The 22,480-nt window shown below is 41.0% G+C and overlaps 1 protein-coding gene across 12 annotated transcripts in view; it reads right to left on the reverse strand.

The window, feature by feature from the left end:
* LOC123991020 (cGMP-dependent protein kinase 1-like) overlaps positions 1 to 22,480 on the reverse strand; it is a 44,745-nt gene that overhangs the window by 8,981 nt on the left and 13,284 nt on the right. For all 12 annotated transcript variants that reach the window (XR_006830740.1, XR_006830741.1, XM_046292134.1 and 9 more), the window contains 6 exons: positions 18,584 to 18,672; positions 18,395 to 18,460; positions 18,270 to 18,317; positions 18,003 to 18,162; positions 494 to 630; positions 163 to 252 (listed from right to left, as the gene is read on the reverse strand). Coding sequence is in view for 10 of the 12 variants with exons in the window: in XM_046292134.1 (XP_046148090.1) it covers positions 163 to 252; positions 494 to 630; positions 18,003 to 18,162; positions 18,270 to 18,317; positions 18,395 to 18,460; positions 18,584 to 18,672 (590 nt within the window). In the remaining 2 variants the exon portion in view is untranslated. The remainder of the gene's footprint in view (positions 1 to 162; positions 253 to 493; positions 631 to 18,002; positions 18,163 to 18,269; positions 18,318 to 18,394; positions 18,461 to 18,583; positions 18,673 to 22,480) is intronic.

Genomic DNA, 22,480 nt, shown 5'->3' on the forward strand with positions numbered 1-22,480 from the left:
GACATGTGGTTTTGTTTAGACATGTTTGTTCATTTGACATTTGGCAATGTGAAACCAATGGAATCAAATGAAAAAAAATACAATGTAACAAAATAGTCAAACTCTGATTCTATAGCTCAAAACTATGTGTGAAAACGCCCTTAGTCAGCCATGTTTCCTCACACTTCTTTGAGCTTGGTCCAGATCTCCCCTCCTACACAGAACTCCATAATCATGTAGATGTAGCGAGTGTCTTTGAAGGCAGAATGGAGCCTGAACATCAAGAGAGAGAAAACAGGGTTAAAGTTGGTACAGTATCCTCAGTCCTCCTGGAGCTTTGAGGACTACAGCATTGTCTGCTGATTTTTCTTTATATTTCATGGTACTTTAAGTGACCAATGAAAGCCATCGATTGACAAGGGAAGAATGAGGATTTAAGTGTGAGCTTAAATAATGACGCTTGGATGTTAATTAAAGGTTAGAGGTCAGCGGTCACCTAGCACCCCACAATCACCTGACAATGAAGTCACTCTTGATGGCTTTGAGGATCCTCTTCTCAAACAGGACGTGCTCCTCCTGTCGCTTGGCAACAATGTGTTTCTTACTGACCCTCTTCATGGCAAAGTACTTTCCATGATGCAGAGTGGTCACCTGCGGAAAACAACAATAACAACAACAAACAACAGTTATAAACTTTTGATCTAAAAAGAGCCATTTAAAATTGAATTCAGCTTTCTAGCACATTAAAGGGAACAGTAAGCTTTCATCAGTTGATAATACGAAGATTGTGTGATCTGTGTTATTAGACTTCAGTGCAGCCTTTGCTGCCACCATTAAAGATCCATGTTTTTTCAGAAATATGTTATGATCAACGATTCATAACATATTGCTGAAAAAAACGTATGAATCTTTAATGGAAACATCTCTAATTCAAAAAGTATGGTGTACCGCAGGGCAGCTTGCTTGGACTATTATAGTTTTCTGTGTTTACTATTGACTTTATACTGACCTTGAATAAAGCCTGTGTGTCCATGTACGCTGGCGACTCAACAGTATACATGCCAGCTGCATCAGTAAAACAAATAACTGACACTCTTAACCCTCCTGTTGTGTTCGTTTCATGTTAATTAATTCTGTGTTCCCAGTCCAAAATTACATTATAGCTAATTACAAATCTATAATAATACATATATTATCATCTAACGTTGTGTTAGATCTTTTTTAACAACTTAAGTTCTTGTGAACATTACAAGTTTTCAACTTCTATCTGCCTCATTGACCTGAGCTCATACAACTCGTTTTTGACTATAGCATACTCAGACAACATATTGTGCTATTTGTCACAAACTACTTTGAGTCAAAGTTTAACAAGTACATTTGTTTTTGAAACCATTTCAAATAGTGGCAGGATTTTATAGTTGAATTCAGAAGTTTACATACACCTTTGTCAAATTCATTTCAACTCAGTTTTTCACAATTTCTGACATTTAATCCTAGAAAAGTGCCATGTCTTAGGTCAGTTAGGATCACCCCTTTATTTTAAGAATGTGAAATATCAGAATAATGGTAGAGAGAATGTTTTATTTCAGCTATTATTTCTTTCATCACATTCCCAGTGGGTCAGAAGTGTAAGTGCACTCAATTAGTATTTGGCAGCATTGCCTTTAAAATGTTTAACTTGGGTCAAACGTTTCAGGTAGCCTTCCACAAGCTTCCCACCATAAGTTGGGTGAACTTTGGCCAATTTCTCCTGACAAAGCTGGTGTAACTGAGTCAGGTTTGTAGGTCTCCTTGCTCGCAAACGCTTTTTCAGTTCTGCCCACAAATTTTCTATTGGATTGAGGTCATGGCTTTGTGATGGCCACTCCAATACCTTGACTTTGTTGTCCTTAATATGGTTGGGGGCAGTATTGAGTAGTTTGGATGAATAAGGTGCCCAGAGTAAACTGCCTGCTACTCAGGCCCAGTTGCTAATATATGCATATTAGTAGTATATTTGGTTAGAAAATACTCTGAAGTTTCTAAAACTGTTTGAATGATGTCTGAGTATAACTTAGCTTGCACTCCATTGCATTTCTGAAGACAAAGGAATTCTCCGGTTGGAACATTATTGAAGATTTATGTTAAAAACATCCTAAAGATTGATTCTATACTTCGTTTGGCATGTTTCTATGGACTGTAACGGAAGTTTTTGACTTTTCGTTTGGCCTGCGTGTCATGAATTTGGATAACTGGGCTAAACCCGCGAACTAAAATGAGATATTTGGACATAAATAATGAACTTAATTGAACAAATCAAACATTTATTGTGGAACTGGGATTCCTGGGAGTGCATTCTGATGAAGATCATCAAAGGTAAGTGAATATCTATAATGTTATTTCTGACTTCTGTTGACTCCACAACATAGCGGATATCTGTATGGCTTGATTTGTTGTCTGAGCGCTGTATTCAGATGGTGTGTTTTTTCCAAATCTGACACAGCAGTTGTATCTGTAATTCCATGCACAATAGTTGTATCTTTTATCAATGTTTATTATGAGTATTTCTGTAAATTGATGTGGCTCTCTGCAAAATCACCGGATGTTTTGGAACTACTAAACATAACGCGCCAATGTAAACTAAGATTTACAAAACATACATGTATTGTGTAACATGAAGTGCTATGAGTGTCATCTGATGAAGATCATCAAAGGTTAGTGATTAATTTTATCTCAATTTCTGCTCTTTTTGACTCCTCTCTTTGGCTCGAAGAATGGCTGTGTTTTTCTGTGACTAGGTGCAGACCTAACATAATCGTTTGCTGTGCTTTTGTCGTAAAGCTTTTTTGAAATCGGACACGGTGGTGGGATTAACAAAAGGTTTATCTTTAAAATGGTGTAAAATACTTCTATGTTTAAGGAATTTTAATTAGGAGATTTCCGTTGTTTTGAATTTGGAGCCCTGCACTTTCACTGGCTGTTATCATATCGATCCCATTAGCGGGATTCAAGCCATAAGACATTTTAAGCCATTTTGCCACAACTTTGGAAGTATGCTTGGAGTCATTGTCCATTTCGAAGATCCATTTGCGACCAAGCTTTAACTTCCTGACTGGTGTCTTGAGTTGTTGCTTGAACATACCTGTCATGCCCTGACCGTAGAGATCCTTTCAATTCTCTATTTGAATAGGTCAGAGTGTGACTAGGGTGGGCAATCTATGTTTTCTATTTCTTTGTTGGCCAGGTATGGTTCCCAACCAATCAGAGGCAGCTGTCTATCGTTGTCTCTGATTGGGTATCATACTTAGGCAGCCTTTTTCCACCTGTAGTTTGTAGTTTGTGGGAGCCTCCAGTGATGATCCGTGGCCTGGATGGTCGGCGGTCCGGAGAATCCAGCGACGGTTCCCGGTCCGGAGCCTCCAGCGACGGTTCCCGGTCCGGAGCATCCAGCGACGGTTCCCGGTCCGGAGCATCCAGCGACGGTTCCCGGTTCGGAGCATCCAGCGACGGTTCCCGGTCCGGAGCATCCAGCGACGGTTCCCGGTCCGGAGCATCCAGCTACAGTTCCCGGTTCGATTCCACCGGCGACAATCAACGGTTCGGAGTCCCTGGTGATGATTCAAGGTCTGGACCTTCCGGTGACGATCCCTGCACCAGAGGCGCCACCAAAGTTGGCAGAGCCACGAGCGGAGCATGGTCTGTGTCCCACACCGGAGCCGCCACTGCGGGTAGATGCCCACCCAGACCTTCCCTAATAGGTGCAGGTTTACCCCCGGTGTTCGCACCTTTTGGGGGGGGGGGCTACTGCCACGCCCTGACCGTAGAGATCCTTTTAACCTGTTGAGTGTATGGGGTTTGGATGAAGCCCAGAATCTAGGATATGCATATAATTGTCAGATTTGGATAGAAAACTGTAAATATTCCAAAACTGTCAAAATATTTTCTGTGAGGGTAACAGAACTGATATTGCAGGCAAAGGAAATAGGAATATCCTCTTATTTTGAAAGCTCCCTGTTCCATTGCATGCCTTCCCTCCATTTAAAGGGATATCAACCAGATTCATTTTCCTATGGCTTACACATGGTGTGAAAAGTCTTTAGACATATTTTCAGGCTTTTATTTTGAAAAATGAGCGAGAAAGATCACATCGCATCCTTGGATGGCTGGGTGCCAGCAGCATTTTGCATGTGCAACAGCTTGGAGCAGACATTTTCTCTCTCTCTCCTATTGAAGAAGCCACAGTCCAGTTGAAATATTAGCGATTATTTATTGTTAAAACAACCTGAGGATTGAGTATAAAAAATATTTTACATGTTTCTACGAACTTTACGGGATACTATTTGGAATTTTTGTCTGCCCGGTCGTGATCGTTCGAGCCTGTTGATTTCTGAACATAAAGCGCCAACCAAATTGAGGTTTTTGGATATAAAAATAATCTCGTGAGTTAAACATCCAAAGATCATCAAAAGTAAGCGATTCATTTTATTGCTTTTCTGACTTTTGTGACCAATCTACTTGGCTGCTAGCTGTTTGTAATGTTTTGTCTGCTGAGAGAGATGTCCTTACATAAATGCTCAGTATGCTTTCGCCGAAAATTGGTTTTTAAATCTGACACGCCAGGTGGATTAACAACAAGCTAAACTGTGTTTTGCTATATTGCACTTGTGATTTCATGAAAATTAAATATTTTTTATAATTTAACTTGAATTTGGCGCTCTGCAATTCAGCGGATGTTGACGAAAATGATCCCGCTAAACGGGATGGGTGCATCAAGAAGTTAATTCTCTATTTGGTTAGGTCAGGGTGTGACTAGGGTGAAGAATCTATGTTTTCTATTTCTTTGTTGGCCGGGTATGGTTCTGATTTGGGATCATACTTTTTCCACCGGCAATCCTTTTTCCACCTGTAGTTTGTGGGATCCTGTTTTTGGTACTGTGCTGTTTATCCCTACTAAACGTTAAGTTTTGTTTTGGTGTTTTTTCAGTGTTCATTTCATAAATAAAAAATGACCTCGCTGCACCTTGGTCCGATTCTTCCATCGAGGAACGTAACAATATCCACATAATTTTTCTTCCTCATGAAGCCATCTATCTTGCGAAGTGCACCAGTCCCTCGTGCAGCAAAGCACCACCAACAACATGATGCTGCCACCCCCGTTCTTCACTGTTGGGATGGAGTTTTACGGGCTTGCAAGCCTACCCCTTTTTCCTCCAAACATAACAATGGTCATTATGGCCAAACAGTTCTTCCACACTTCCAACTTCAACTGTATGTCATCAACCCAGGATATGGCACATCTCCTTGGCCCTGGGGTCATCCTTCTAGCATTTTCAGCCAACAGCCAACCTCTCCTCTCAGGTGGGGATGAAGACCAGGACAAATTCCCATTCTTTGACCGGAATGTAACAACAACCTCAGCAGGGCCCTCTTCCTCATCAGTGGATTGTTCCACATCGGTTGTCTCTTGGTCTAGATCATATTCTGTGTTGTCTTCAACTTCTGACACTTCCTACTCTAATGAATCTTCACTGTCAGTTTCCTGGCCTCTCTCCTCCTCACCAGTGTCATGATCAAGAGCCTCACATACAGTATATCGTTTGGTTATTCTGCTGCCAGAGGATGAATTGTGAGCAAGGCCTCAAAAAAGCTTTTACATACCAGAACTGCGAGAAAAGTCCCATGTATTATTGAAACAATGATGCGATTGTTTGTAAGTATGCCAACAGATGTGGTTCCGGTGGGGGAAAGATTCTATTGGGGAAAGGTTGCTATGGAAGCCAAGAAGGGGAGTGAGGTGTGTGTGTGTGTGCACTCAAACACACATGTATGTGGGGGTCTGGGGGAGGAAGTATGTCCATCTGATGAATGTGCCTGAACTCAATTTTAAACGCTAATTGTCGCCTCACCCATTCATTTCTAATGACCAGTCATTTTTTACCAGGAACACCACAGGTGTACAAAAGTTAAATAAAACACCCAAAATGTAATGAAAATGGTCAAAATGTATTTTGTGTGTTCAAATGCCCTGTATGGACAAAGTCATGGAACCTTATGACAATCAGATTAAATGAAATACATATTTCAGAGAAAATAACTTGTAAATCGGTCCAATACGACCGGAACACAGCAGGAGGGTTAACATGGAGGTTCAGTCGGTATTAGAATGAGTAAGTAGCAATAACCTGGTGCTACAGTGCCTTCCGAAAGTATACATATCCCTAGAAACATATATTTTTTTCATTCTCAAAGGAGAGGTACAGGGGACATGTTTGGTGGTTACAGTGATCCAAAACTAAGAACGTTGCGACAAACAAATGGCTGCTACAAAGTCACAATGGGAGCTCTTTCTAGAGCACCCAGTTAAATTGTGCTTAAGAATTTATTTTAAATTTCTTAATGGTTAAACTAGTAAGAAATATATGTTATTATTGGAGAAATCTGAGTTTACTACATTTACGGTCATCCTAAATTAAGATATTATATATATTTTTTATATCTAATTAATTTATATTATGCTACTTTCCATGATGTGGACAGTATGTGCTACTACATTGCAAAAGCTGACCTCTTCGAATTGGGGGGAATTACACATCCTTTTTACTGAGATTGAGAATGTGAAAAGTTTATAGTAAACATGATGACAAGATCAATTGCTTCAATTGTACTGTTAATTTTGTCATAAGCGCTGGGGTCGCAGGACTTAGAACGCTATACATTTCTTTCTCAAATGGCATGAATAATTAATTGCTTCACTCGTGCTGCTAAACATACCCTCTTAAAACTGACTATCCTAGCAATCCTTGACCTCAGCGATGTGATTTACAAAATACCCTCCAACACTCTACTCAGCGAATTGGATGTTGTCACAGTGCCATCCGTTTTGTCACCAAAGCCCCATATACTACCCACCACTGCGACCTTCATGCTCTCGTTGACTGCCCCCCCCTTCATATTCGTCGCCAAACCCACTGGCTCCAGGTCATCTGTAAGTCTTTGTGTCACGACTTCGGCTGAGGTCGGCTCCTCTCCTTGTTCGGAACGGGGTTCGGCTTTCTAGTCATCACCGACCCATGTTTCCTTTTTCCTTTTGTTTTGTCTTGATTACACACACCTGATTTCTATTCCCTTATGTTCCTTATTTAACCTCTCGTCTACCTTTTTGTTTTGCCCGTGATTGTTTTGTGTTACCGTGTGTGTTGGAGGGTTCTCTCATGACGTGATGTTACCCTGTTGGAGATATTCCATTTTTGTATTAAGATTCTGAGTAAAGACTTTTGTGTTTTTCCTAAAACCTTAGTCCTGCGCCTGAGTCAGACAACGAAGCTAGACACTGTTACACTTTACTAGGTAAAGCCCCGCCTTATCTCAGCTCACTGCTCACCATAGCAACACCCACCCGTAGCGCGCGCTCCAACAGGTATATTTCACTGGTCATCCCCAAAGCTGACTCCTGCTTTGGCTGCCTTCCCTTCCAGTTCTCTGCTGCCTTCTGGAACGAATTGCAAAAATGACTGAAGCTAGAGACTTATATCTCCCTCACTAACGTTAAGCATCAGCTGTCAGAGCAGCTTACCGATCACTGCACATGTACACAGCCCATCTGTAAATTGCCCAACCAACTACCACATCCCCATATTGTTATTTAGTTTTGCTCTTTTGCACCCCAGTATCTCTACTTGCACATCATCCTCTGTACATCTATCACTCCAGTGTTAACACAGTGTCCAAAGAAGGGCTGGAAGTGTACAGAATGGTATCAGAGAATCACCAGCCGCAAGAGCGACATCATTGATATATATAGAGAGAAAAGATTTGGCCCGAGAATTGAACCCTGTGGCACCCCCATTGACTCACTGAACCCTATCTGAGAAGTAGTTGGTGAACCAGGTGTGGCAATCATTTGAGAAACCAAGGGTGTTGAGTCTACGATAAGAATGCGGGGATTGACAGAGTTGAAAGCCTTGGCCAGGTCGATGAAGACGGCTGCACAGTACTGTCTTTTATTGTCCATTGTTATGATATCATTTAGGACCTTGAGCGTGGCTGAGGTGCACCCATGACCAGCTCAGAAACCAGATTGCACAGCGGAAAAGGTACGTTGGGATTCGAAATCGTCTGTGATCTGTTTGTTAACTTGGTGCTCGAAAGGCAGGGAAGGTGGATATAGTTCTATAACAGTTTGGGCCTAGAGTGTCTCCCCCTTTGAAGAAGGGGATGACCGTGGCAGCTTTCCAATCTTTAGGGATCTCAGACGACACGAAAGAGAGGTTGAACAGGCTAGTAAATAGGGGTTGCAACAATTGTGGCGGATAAGTTTAGAAAGAGATGGTCCAGATTGTCTAGCCCAGTTGATTTGTGGGGGTCCAGATTTGGCAACTCTTTCAGAACATCAGCTATCTGGATTTGGGTGAAGGAGAAGCGGTGCTGCGGGGGGTGCAGAGCTGTTGGCCGGGATAAGGGTAGCCAGGTGGAAAGCATGGCCAGTCATAGAAAAATGCTAGTTGAAATTATCGATTATCGTGGATTTATCGGTGGTGACAGTGTTTCCTAGCCTCAGTGCAGTCGGCAGCTGTGAGGAGGTACTCTTATTCCCCATGGACTTTACAGTGTCCCAAAACGTTTGGAATTTGTGCGACAGGACGCAAATTTCTGTTTGAAAAAGCTAGCCTTTGCTTTTCTAACTTACTGTGTCTATTGGTTCCTAACTTCCCGTGTCTATTGGTTCCTAACTTCCCTGAAAAGTTGCATATCGCAGGGGCTATTCTTTGCTAATGCAATAGGCCACAGGATATTTTTGTGCTGGTCAAGGGCAGTCAAGTCTGAAGTGAACCAAGGGCTATATCTGTTCTTAGTTCTACATTTTTTGAATGTGGCATGCTTATTTGAGATGGTGAGGAAAGCACTTTTAAAGACTAACCAGGCATCCTTCCAGGATACCGGGGCCAGGTAGATTATAAAGGCTGCTCGCTGAAGTGTTTTAGGGAGCGTTTGACAGTGATGAGGGTTGGTCGTTTGACCGCGGACCCATTACGGACGCAGTCAATGAGGCAGTGATTACTGAGAACCTGGTTGAAGACAGCAGAGGTGTATTTGGAGGGCAGGTTGGTCAGGATGATATCTATGAGCGTGCCCGTGTTTACGGATTTGGGCTTGTACCTGGTAGATTCCTTGATAATTTGTGTGAGATTGAGGGCATCTAGTTTAGATTGTAGGATGGCCGGGGTGTTAAGCATATCCCAGTTTAGGTCACTTAACAGTACGAACTCTGAAGATAGATGGGGGGCAATTAATTCACAATTTTCTGCGACCTAAGGAAAGTTTTAAAAAAACATAGGCCTAGTTACATACAAAATACAAGGAAGCAAAAAATACAACACAATAAAACAAAACATAAGATCAGTCATATAATCATAAAAACACATTCTTCCAAACACACAACTACTCATTCAAGTGTTTTCTTTAGTTTGACTATGTTCTACATTGTAGAATAATAGTGAAGACATCCAAACTATGAAATAACATATATGGAATCATGTAGTACCAAAAAAGTGTTAAACAAATCAAAATAATGTTTATATGTGTGGTTCCCACCGTGGCGCATGGAGGAGGAGGTGTGGGTGTTTTTCTGGTGACACTGTCAGTGATTTATTTAGAATTCAAGGCACACTTAACCAGCATGGCTACCACAGCATTCTACAGTGATACGCCATCCCGTCTGATTTGAGCCTATCATTTGTTGTTCAAGGGCTATTTGACCAAGGAGAGTGATGGAGTGCTGCAACAGATGACCTGGCTTCCATGACCACCGACTTCAACTAGGGCTGTGGTGGTCACAAAATGTTGTCAGCCAGTGATTGTCAAGCAAATAACTGTCGGTTTCACAATAATTGATCGGTAATTAACATAAACACATTTAGCATCTCCTGGTTTCCATACATAGCTTACAAGCAATTTTAAAAGTCATGTAAATCCATGTAATATACAGTGGCTTGCAAAAGTATTCATCCCCTTGGTGTTTTTACTATTTTGTTGCATTACAACATGTAATTTAAATGGATTTTTATTTGCATTTCATGTAATAGACATACATAAAATATTCAAAAATTGTGAATTTAAATGAAAAAATAACTTCTTTCAAAAAAATTCAAAAATGAAGTGGTCTGTGCATATGTAGTCACCCCCTTTGCTATGAAGCCCTTAACCTGTTACTCCTACCCCCTACTTTTTCGAACATTCTGTTAAAAATCGCGTAACATTTCAGCGCCCTGCTGCTCATGCCAGGAATATAGTATATGCATATGATTAGTATGTGTGGATAGAAAACACTCAGACGTTTATAAAACTGGTTAAATCACGGCTGTGACTATAACAGAACGTGCGTTTCATCGAAAAGCGCAGGAAAATCTGATCACTGAAAATGGAAATATATATCCATCCGCCACTTCAACCCATTGATAAAGGCGAACCACAATAAATGGGGCTGAGGTTGCAATACAATACTTCCACATGATGTCAACAGTCTTGTCATTTGCCTAGGATTTGTTTCTTGGTCAAACGAAGAAGAGACAAGCCATTTGTTCAGGTCTCCGACCGGATATTTTGGTTGAGATTTACCCGGACATTATTTCCAGACGGACAGCTAAAGAATATACATCGCCTCGTGATCAATTTGGTCGCTTATTAACGTGTACTAATACCTAAAGTTGCATTACAAATGTATTTCGAAGTGTTTTGTGAAAGTTTATCGTCGACTTTTTTAATTATAAAAAATGACGTTACGTTATAAGACGCTATTCTTTTGTTTATTTATCACACAGTCTTCATAGATCGATATCTAGGCTATATATGGACCGATTTAATCGGAAAAAAAGTCCCAATAGTGATTATGGGACATCTAGGAGTGCCAACAAAGAAGATGGTCAAAGGTAATGAATGTTTTATATTTCATTTGTGCGGTTTGTGTAGCGACGACTATGCTAATTATTTTGTTTACGTCTCCTGCGGGTCTTTTGGGGTGTTACCTGCTATCAGATAATAGCTTCTCATGCTTTCGCGGGAAAGCATTTTAAAAATCTGACTTGTTGCCTGGATTCACAACGAGTGTAGCTTTAATTCAATACCCTGCATGTGTATTTTAATGAACGTTTGAGTTTTAACTAGTACTATTAGCATTTAGCGTAGCGCATTTGCATTTCCAGATGTCTAGATGGGACGCCTGCGTGTCAGGTAGGAGCAAGAGGTTAAATAAGATCTGGTGCAACTAATTACCTTCAGAAGTCACATAATTAGTTAAATAAAGTCCACCTATGTACAATCTAAGTGTGACATTATCTCAGTATATATATATATATATACATACACCTGTTTTGAAAGGCCCCAGAGTATGCAACACCACCAAGCAAGTGGAAGACCAAGGAGCTCTCCAAACAGGTCAGGGACAAAGTTGTTGAGAAGAACAGATCAAGGTTGAGTTATAAACAAAATATCAGAAACATTTAACATCCCACAGAGCACCATTAAATCCATTATTAAAAATTTGAAAGATTAATGGCACAACAACAAACCTGCCAAGAGAGGGCCGCCCACCAAAACTCACAGACCAGGCAAGGAGGGCATTAATCTGAGAGGCAACAAAGAGACCAAAGATAACCCTGAAGGAGCTGCAAAGCTCCACAGCGGAGATTGGAGTATCTGTCCATGGGACCACTTTAAGCCATACACTCCACAGAACTGGGCTTTATGGAAGAGTGTCCATAAAAAAAAGCTATTTCTTAAAGAAAGAAAATAAGCAAACATGTTTGGTGTTCGCCAAAAGGCATATGGGAGACTCCCCAAATTAATGGAAGAAGGTACTCTGGTCAGATGAGACTAAAATTGATCTTTTTGATCATCAAGGAAAACGCCATGTATGGTGCAAACCCAACACCTCGCGTCATACCATCCCCAAAACATCCCCACAGCATCATGCTGCCATCACTATGCTTCACTGTGATCATGTTTTTCATCGGCAGGGATTTGGGCACTGGTCAGAATTGAAGGAATGATGGATTGCGCATAAAACCGGGAAATTCTTGAGGGAGACCTGTTTCAATCTTCCAGAGAATTGGTTCAACTTCGAGCAGGACAATGACCCTAAGCATACTGCTAAAGCAACACATGAGTGGTTTAAGGGGAAACATTTAAATGTCTTGCAATGGCCTAAGTAAATCAAATTATGTTGTGTTGTGTAAATCAAATTATACAACCCCCCCCAAAAAAACAAGAAGTGAAGCTTTATTTTGATGTATTACACTTGTGATTTTCTGAAAGTTTAATATTTACAATACTGTAGTTTAATTTTGTGCACTGCAATTTCACCGGATGTTGTCGCTACCATCCCACCTGATAATAACAAACTAGACACAGGAAAAGTGGGATGTATATAGACGGTGTGGGGCAACAGAAGACGAACAGCAGAGGGGCTAAGGATTTTTGAGATGGGGAAAGGACTGATGAAACGGGTGGAAGTTTACGGGACTCCACCCGGAGGGGCAGGTCCCGAGTGGAAAGCCATACACTCTGCTCGTGCCAATAGCAGGGAGCAGGGATCCGATGGCGATCAGCCTGTGGCTGATACCTGAATGTGGTCTTCAGAAGAGCGGCCTGGGCTCTCTTCCAGGTACAGCGACAGCGGTGGACGAACATCTCGGCAGAGGGTATGCTAACTTCTTCTTGCTCAGGGAAGAGCAGGGGATCATTCAAAGAGCAAGAGACCAGTGGCCGAGCCGGGAAGTGTGTTACGGGCGTCCGGCTGCGCAATATGGACCAGGCTCTCTGAGGATGGTCTCGGAGTCAGACGGAGTAGTAGCAGGGATAAACAAATGTGAAAGTGCGTCAGGTTTCACATTCTTGGACCCCGGGTGGTAGAAGAAAGTGAAATTGAAACGGGTGAATAACAGGGCCCAACGAGCCTGCCTAGGGTTGAGGAGAATGGCAGTGCGGAGATATTCCAGGTTGTTATGGTCAGTCTACAGTAAGAATGGGTGTTCCGCCCCCTCCAACCAGTGCCTCCACTCCTCCAATGTCACCTTGACAGTGAGCAGTTCTCTATTCCCCACATAGTTCCTTTCAGCAGGTGTAAGACTATTGGAGAGAAAATTGCTGGGGTGCAGCTTTTGATCCTGGGTAGAACACTGGCACAGGACAGCCCCCACTTCAACATCCCAGGCTTCGACCTCCACCACAAACTGACGGGAGGGGTCTGGATGAATTAAAATGGGGGCTGTAGTGAATCGATGTTTGAGGTCAGAGAACGCCTGGTCAGCTGGTTGAGACCACATGAACGGAAACTTGGGAGAAGTGAGTGCTGAGAGGGGGAAGGCTAGGGTGCTGTAACCCCAGATGAAGTAGCAGTAGAAGTGAGCAAATCCAAGGAAACGTTTGTTGCATTCTGGATGTGGGTTGAGTCCAATCGACCACAGCTCTCACCTTGTCTGGATCCATCTGTATATGTCCTACAGTGATGACGTATCCTAGGAAGGAGTTGATGAAGTGATGGAATTCACACTTCTCTGCTTTAATGAAAAGCTGCTTCTCCAGGAGTCGCTGAAGAGTCTGTCGGACGTGCTCTTGAGCTTAATGGGAAAAGACAAGGATGTCGTCGAGGTAGACAAACAAAAAATGGTTCAGCATGTCCTGAAGCACATCGTTGACCAGGGCCTGGATCAGGGTCAGGATAGGCAGAAAGGTCACACCTGGGAAGACTAGGAAAAACTAAAACTAGAGCACAGGAAACACAGGAACACACTGGTGGGACTTGATGGGACAAGATGAACTGGCAACAGACAAACAGAAAATGCAGGTATAAATACACAGGGGACAATGAGGGGAGATTGGAGACACCTGGTGGGGGATGGAGACAAGTACGAACACAAGTGAAACAGATCAAGGGTGTGACAAATACTTTGTCCTGCATCAGACTAATGATGATTTGAAAAAAGTCGCTTGAAAAGACAGTTTTTTTTGCGCTGGCTTTACACACTCCAATAGTCTCTAGATAGCAATAGATAATGCCTCAAATTTCACAGCGGCATACCCTTTGTGGCAGTAATGCACCCTAAAAAAATCCATGCCTTTTACAGCCCGGAGTGCTGCGTGGTGCCCTTCTCCCTGAGTGTGCGTCGCAATATGAAGCGTCTCTTATTCACACGGCTCTCTGTCACGGGTCTTTCTCACAGGCTACAAGTTAAGACAGACACATCGGGGATGCACCTGCATGCGTCCTTATCCATTTCCGAGATGCATATTGAAGATATTGGAAGAAACTTTCACATTTACTTTGTCAGCCAACAAGAAGAGTATGCCTAACGAACAGAAAAAGCACTATCCTATGTCAATCTACAATCCCCCATAGCGCAAACCTATACTATTCAGTGCGAGAAATAAAATTAAAACATTTATCTTCTCCATACTTGAAACTCACACGTTACGAATTTATGCCAATTAGACTCTACACCCCTTGTAAAGCGGATTAATGTGCTTAATTTTAAGTTATTTGGACACTTTTGTTGTGATAAAAACCTTATTAAAACATATAGGCCTGTGGGCTAGGCTACATGAGGTGTGTGACTATGATTGAAAAGGCATTGTTTCTTATGCTGGGCATCATTCACAAGTGATAATATATAATTCACAGCTGATAGGTTAATATTGTCACCCATCAGACTATTCTTGACTTAATCTTGTCTTTACATATACTCAATAATATGGTGACATTTGTTTTGATTTCAGAATGGACCATTATCATGCACCTGTATCGAAACAGGGTCAGCGGGAAAGAATAGATGTCATCTATGAAATTAAATAGCGACTGGAGGATGCTTTTCCCTGTGGTTTATTTTCATGCCAGCCAGGTAGGCTATGTGCTTAAAATGAGGAAAGTTGAGAAATAAATATGGTAGGCCTAGCCTATAGAAAGCTGATGAGATCCTCCTATTTTATTAGCGCACATCACTCTGCATAGCCTATAGAAATGTTGTGCAACATGGGCTCTCATGGAGTGTTTGTTTGGATTTCCGAATACATTTGCATTGATGTCAGAGTGATTAGAGGGGCAATAGAGTGCTGAATACCAGGCAGTTAGTAGGTTTGGTACGCTACTAAAGACCGGCAGCAGAATCACAGCCGGAGAAGCCTAATTACCATGACTAAACCGTCATGTGGAATTTGACTGCCTTCATGACTCGTGACCGTCGGTGTGGTGTCACCGCAACAGCCCTAACCTTAACCCTATTGAGATGGTTTGCGATGATTTGGACTGCAGAGTGAAGAAAAATCAGCCAACAAGTGCTCAGTATATGTGATAACTCCTTCAAGACTTTTGGAAAAGCATTCCTCATGATGCTGGTTCAGAGAATGCCAAGAGTGTGTAAAGCTGTCATCAAGGCAAAGGGTGGCTACTTTGAAGAATCTGTTGAAAGAATTTGTTTAACATGTTTTTGGTTACTACATTATTCCATATGTGCTATTTCATAGTTTTGATGTCTTCACTATTATGCTACAATGTAGAAATAGTAAAAATAAAGAAAAACCCTGGAATGAGTAGCTGTGTCCAAACTTTTGACTGGTACTGTAAGTATTCACAACTCTGAGTGAGTACATGTTAGAATCACATTTGGCAGCAACAGCAGCTGTGAGTCTTTCTGGGTCAGTCTCTAAGAGATTTGCACACCTGTATTGTACAATCATTGCCCATTATTATTTTCAAAATTATTCAAGCTCTGTCAAATTGGTTGCTGATCATTGCTAGACAACCATTTCTAAATCTTGCCATACATTTCAAGCAGATTTAAGTCAGAACTGTAACTGAGCAATTCCAGTATTTTATTTAGCCTTGTGTTTTAGGTTATTGTCTTGCTGAAAGTTTAATTAATCTCCCAGTGTCTGGTGGAAAGCAGACTGAACCAGGTTTTCTTCCAGGATTTTGCCTGTGCTTAGCTTCTCAGTCCTTAACGATAACTAGCATACCATAACATGATGCAGCCATCACTATGCTTGTAAAATAGAGAGTGGTACTCAGTAATGTGTTGTATTGGATTTACCCTAAACCCAAGACTTTGTATTCGGTAGAAAAAGTGAATTTCTTTGCCACATTTTCTTTTGCTTTAGTGCCTTGTTGCAAACAGGGTGCATTTCTTTGAACATTTTTATTCTGTACAGGCTTTCTTCTTTTCACTCTGTCAATTAGGCTAATATTGTGGAGTAATAGCCATTCAACTCTGTAACTGTTTTAAAGTTAGCAATGGCCTCATGGTGAAATCCCTGAGCATTTTCCTTCTTCTCTAGCAATTGAGTTAGCAAGGACTCCTGTATCTTTCTATTGACTGGGTGTATTGATGTCACGCCTACTCCCACTCCCCTTCTCCAGCACACGTTATCGCCAATCTACTAACTACCAGCCCTGGCAACCATTACTACGCACACCTGCTCCCCATCATTACACACACCTGGACTTCATCCTCACCTTGATTTACCTCTCCTTTATTTAGCCCTCAGTAGCCTCAGTCTTCAGGCAGTATTGGTTTGTTTTGATTCACGGTCTGTACGCTTGTCATGTTTTGTTTATCTGCATTTATCATTAGTGAACTCACCTTCTGCACCTGCGTCCTGACGTATATGGAACAATTTATACCCAATTCAAGTGTAATTAACTTAGTTAGGCTTGCCATAAGAAAGAAAATGAATACTTATTGACTCAAGACATTTCAGCTTTTCATTTTTTATTACTTAGTAAAAATTCAGAAAACATAATTCCACTTGGACATTATGGGATATTGTGTGTAGGCCAGTGACAAAAATCGCAATTTTATTCAATTTTAAATTCAGGCTACAAAATTTTGAAAAAAAGGTGTGAAAACTTTCTGAAGGCGCTTTGAATATCTCCAAACCTAAAAGCATAATATTTGGGAGAAATAACCCTACATCTCATCTGGATCTATTATTGAATAATGTGGCTATTGTGCAAGTTGAAGAAACTAAACTGCTGGGTGTCACCCTAGATAGTAAGCTATCATGGTCAAAACATATATAAACTCAATGTCACTAAACTGGGAAGAGGTCTGTCCGTGATCAGGCGTTGCTCGGATTTCTTGATATCTCAGTCAACCAGACAGGTCCTACAGTCCAGTAAAGGGGGCTTTACTAGTCTTAGGTAGTGGGTTTTGTGATGAACAAGCCATCTGATTCCATGAATGATGGAACTGAGTTTGCCTTTTTGACCAAAATGTTATTTAAGGTGCTCCAAAGCTTTTTACTATCATTCTTTACATCATTTATCTTTGCTTTAATATTATAGTTTCTTCTTCTTTTTATTCACATGATTGCTCAATTTGCAGTTCGTTTGCTAATCGGTTGTGCTGCCAGATATATTTGCCATAGCTTTTGCCTCATCCCCCTCAACCATACTATTTTTCCCCCCTCATCAATCCATGTGGATTTACTCGTTTTTACAGTCATTTTATTAATGGGTGCAGAAATATTCTTTACATCATCAACATAAGAATCACCTACAAAACGTATTGTACTGTATGACCGCTTATACATGTGTTGAAAATACCGAACTGTCTGTTCAAGGAGTTGGCACACAGCTCGGACACTCATCAATATCACACAAGACATGCAACCAGAGGTCTATTCACAGTCCCCAGGTCCAGAATAGAGGCTGGGAAATACACATTATTAAATAGAGCCATGACTAAATGTAACTCTGTCACCCCAGGTAACTCATGCTAGCAATAAAACCAGATAGAAGAACACCTTACAGGGATGTGGGTCGCTCTGGATGGGAGTGTCTGATGAATGGCTACATTGAAATGTAAATGTAGTGCTATGTATTTATATATATTATGTATTTAATGTTGTGTTGTTTCCTGTTTGGACCCCAGGAAGAGTAGCCACTGCATCGGTAGCAGCAATTTGGGGATCCTAATAAATATTAAACACTTAATCAGTTGGTTTCAGCCTCTAACTTGCCAAACACAACTACAACACCAAACTCACACACATACCAGTTCAACGCGACCAAACCCTCCCACTCCGAGAGTGACAGGTTCTCCCTGGTAACGCCCCTCCTGGTACAGTACGGGGATCAGGTCCTTCAGTCTCAGATAGGAACTAGGACTGGTCTTCTCTGGAGCATCTGGCTCCTCCAAAACCATAGAGCTGATGCTGGGACACAGACAACAGTTACACAGCTTGACTAGACTAAAGTGGTGAACATAGAACTAGGAGGAGAAGGGCACTGCTAAAAGGGGCAAGTGTGTCTTTGTACTCACTCATCATGGAGCTCCAGGTGTTCAATGGGGATCGTCTCCTCAAACACCCTGGAAGTGTAACGTAACAGACCATTAGTCATTCAACCAATCGATTAAGAAATGTAATGTTACTGGTTCAGACTCACTCCTTATCGATGGAGATGCAGGTCACAGGGCCAACAGCAGTACATGTTGCAGTCCTCAGGATTTCACTGCAGGTTACATCCACACTTATGAGCAGCCACATTAACTAATAGCTACTGCACACCGGGGTCATTTTAATGAACAACATGAAGTCCATTTATAGCCTTAGCTACTAATGTATCCATGGTTACCGTATCAGGGCCAATTCCCCGAAATGCTCCCCTTTGCCCATCTTGCGAATCTGTTTCTCCTGCCCATTCAACTTCTTAGTCACCTTGACCTGAGGGCAGACACACACACACGTGCCCCCATGCACGTACACACATCCGCACACACACATAGGGCAGGCATTATTAGCACGCACGCACACATACACATTTTTGTCATTAGTAAACACATGGGTTGGTAAGCACAGGTAGGAGTATTGTAGACTCCAATCCTCCACTAGTGTAGTAAGTCGTTGTTCACTATGATCATCAAACAAAGGGTGTAAACACACAGTTAAAGTTATGTAGCTTCTCACGCTGGAAATGTGTATCACCCAATTAATATAGTTGATGTACTTGCATGTGACCAAACGCTAAATTGAAGCTGTTCCCATCAGATAACATGATACGGTACAAGTTAGCTCTAAGCTAACCTCACCAGGTGGCAGTGATTACATCCTGGCACAACTTCTGCTTCCAGCCCATCAAAGATCTTAGATTTTCAAGAAATATGTCAACCTTAGCCACCAGAGAGATATTTTAACTCAAGGTTTACTTGTTCTGTTGGTCTGTAACAAAATGTGACGTGAGATATTGCACTGGTGAATCCTTGACTATACAAATAGCTACCACTAACATTAGGCAACATTTAAAAGTGTTTGCATATATGACCAAATCCACATGTTTGTGTATCTGTTTCAAACACCCCCATGTGCTCTTTTAGAAAAAATATAAATGAGGTCCTTACAAGAAATTTTGTTGTACATTGTTTGAAAAAAAAAGAGCCTTATGGATTTTTCAATCAACAGTTATGTAGGCTATAGCTATCATTATCACTTCTAGGTGCCACACACTGCTAAAGCGATTGACTTATAATTGATAGTGTTTTTTAAATCTCGGGTTCGAGCCCAGTTCGCATCAATTTTTTTGTTGTTGAGGAAAACATTTAAGTGGATAATTATAAATAATTCGTATTGATTAATACATTTGTAAACTATAACCATAACATAATTAATACATTGTGTAAACCATAACACATGCATTTTTCCAGCAGCAGACTATGATCGATAATGTCAAAAGCCACACTGAAGTCTAACGAAACAGCCTCCACAATCATTTTATCATCAATATCTCTGAGTCAACCATCAGTCATTTCTGTAAGTGCTGTGTTTGTTGTCCTTCCCTATAAGCATCCTGAAAGTCTGTTGTCAATTTTTTTACTGTAAAATAGCATTGTATCTGGTCAGACACAACTTATTCAAAAACTTTACTAAGGATAGTTAACAGGCTGATTGGTCGGCTATTTGAGCCAGTAAAGGGGGCTTTACTATTCCTAGGGAGAGGTAGCGGAATGGCTTTTGCTTCCCTACAGGCCTGAGTGTACACACTTTCTAGTAGGCTTAAATTGAAGATGTGGCAAATGGAAGTGGCAATATCATCCTCTATTATCCTCTGTAAATTTCCATCTAAGTTGTCAGACCGTTGTGGCTTGTCAAACAAAAAATTCAATGTTAGCCTTTCATAATTTGGTCAGATATACTTTGATGTGTAGTGTCAGCGTTTTATGCTTGCAAAAAAATGCACCTCTTCCACACTCACTTTACGGAATTCAAACTACACTTCTAACGTTCAAAAGTTTGGGGTCACTTAGAAATATCCTTGTTTTTGAAAGAAAAGCCATTTTTGGTTTATTAAGATGACATCAAATTGATCAAAAATACAGTGTAGACATTATTATTGTTGTAAATTGTAGCTGGAAACGGCTGATTTTTCATGGAATATCTATAATGCCTTGCAAAAGTATTCATCCCCATGGAGTTTTTCTTATTTTATTGCATTACAACCTGTAATTTGAATGGATTTTTATTTGGATTTCATGTAATTGATATAGTCCAAATTGGTGAAGTGAAATGGAAAAAAAAACATGTTTCAAAAAATTCTAAAACAAAAATATACACACACCTGTTCTGAAAGGCCCCAGAGTCTGCAACACCACAAAGCAAGTGGCACCATCAAGCAAGCGGCACCATGAAGACCAAGGAGCTCTCCAAACAGGTCAGGAACAAAGTTGTGCAGAAGTACAGATCAGGTTTGGGTTATAAAAAAAATCTGAAACTTTGAACATCCGCAAAGCACCACTAAATCCATTATTAAAAAATTTAAAGAATATGGCACCACAACAAACCTGCCAAGAGAGGGCCACCCACCAAAACTCACAGACCAGGCAAGGAGGGCATTAATCTGAGAGGCAGCAAAGAGACCAAAGGTAACCCTGAAGGAGCTGCAAAGCTCCACAGCGGAGATCGGAGTATCTGTCCATAGGACTACTTTAAGCCGTACACTCCACAGAGCTGCACTTTACGGAAGTGGCCATAAAAAACCCATTGCTTAAAGAATTAAATAAGCAAACCCGTTTTGTGTTCGCCAAAATGCATGAGGGAGACTCTCCAAACATATGGAAGAAAGTACTCCGGTCAGATGAGACTAAAATTGAACTTTTTGGCCATCTAGGAAAACACTCTATCTGGCGCAAACCCAACACCTCACATAATATATATATATGACTTAAAGATTGCTGTACACCAGCCGAACCCATCCAACTTGAAGGAGTGAGAGCAGTTTTTCCTTGAAAAATGGGCAAAAATCCCAGTGGCTAGATGTGCCAAGCTTATAGAGACATACCCCAAGATACTTGCAGCTGTAGTTGCTGGCTCTATAAAGTATTGGCTTTAGGAGTGTTATGCACGCTCAAGTTTTGTGTTTTTTTTGTCTTATTACTTGTTTGTTTCACAATGAAACATATTTTGCGTCTTCAAAGTGGGAGGCATGTTTTGTAAATCAAATGATACAAACCCCCAAAAAATATATTTTAATTCCAGGTTGTAAGGCAACAAAATAGGAAAAATGAAAAAAGGTCGAAAAACTTTAAATATTTATGGCAATTTAGCAAGCTAGCTTGCAGTTGCTAGCTAATGTGTCATATTTAGCTAGCTTGCTCTTGCTAGCTAATTTGTTTTGAGATATGAACATTGAGTTGTTATTTTACCTGAAATGCACAAGGTCCTCTACTCCGACAATTAATCCACACATAAAACAGTCAACCCGAATCGTTTCTAGTCATCTCTCCTGCTTCCAGACATTTTCTTCTTTGGACTATATATGGCGATTTGGCATTTAACTTTCATAGTTACCATGACGATGACTGACCTCAGTTCGTCTTTCAATCACCCACCTGAGAATAAGCAATGAGGAGATGGCATGTGGGTATCTGCTATCATAAATCAATAAGGAGATGGGAGAGGCAGGAATTGCAGCACATTATGAGCCACAAATAGAAGCAACTTCTATTTTAGCGCCTGGCAATGCAGACACTCTATTTTAGTGCCTGGCAACGCAACGCAAGCGTTATGGTCAGCATGTCAGTCCTGCGACCCCAGCGCTTATGACAAAATCAACAGCACAAAATTGAAGATGTTTGAAACAATTGATCTTTTGTTATTATGTTTACTACATAGCCCATCTGTAAATAGCCCATCCAACTACTTCATCTCCATACTGTATTTATTTAGCTCCTTTGCATCCCAGTATCTCTACTTGCACATTCATCTTCTGCACATTCTACTATTCTAGTGTTTAATTGCTATATTGTAGTTACTTCGCCACCATGGCCTATTTATTGCCTTACCTCCCTTAGCCTGCCTCATTTGCACACCCTGTATATAGACTTTCCTACTGTATTATTGATTGTACATTTGTTTATTCCATGTGTAACTCTGGTTGTTGTACAGTATGTGTCGAACTGCTTTGCTTAATCTTGGCCAGGTCGCAGTTGCAAATGAGAACTTGTTCTCAACTAGCCTACCTGGTTAAATAAAGTGAAAT

The sequence above is a fragment of the Oncorhynchus gorbuscha genome, linkage group LG12 (genome assembly GCF_021184085.1).
Source record: "Oncorhynchus gorbuscha isolate QuinsamMale2020 ecotype Even-year linkage group LG12, OgorEven_v1.0, whole genome shotgun sequence".
NCBI lineage: Eukaryota > Metazoa > Chordata > Actinopteri > Salmoniformes > Salmonidae > Oncorhynchus > Oncorhynchus gorbuscha.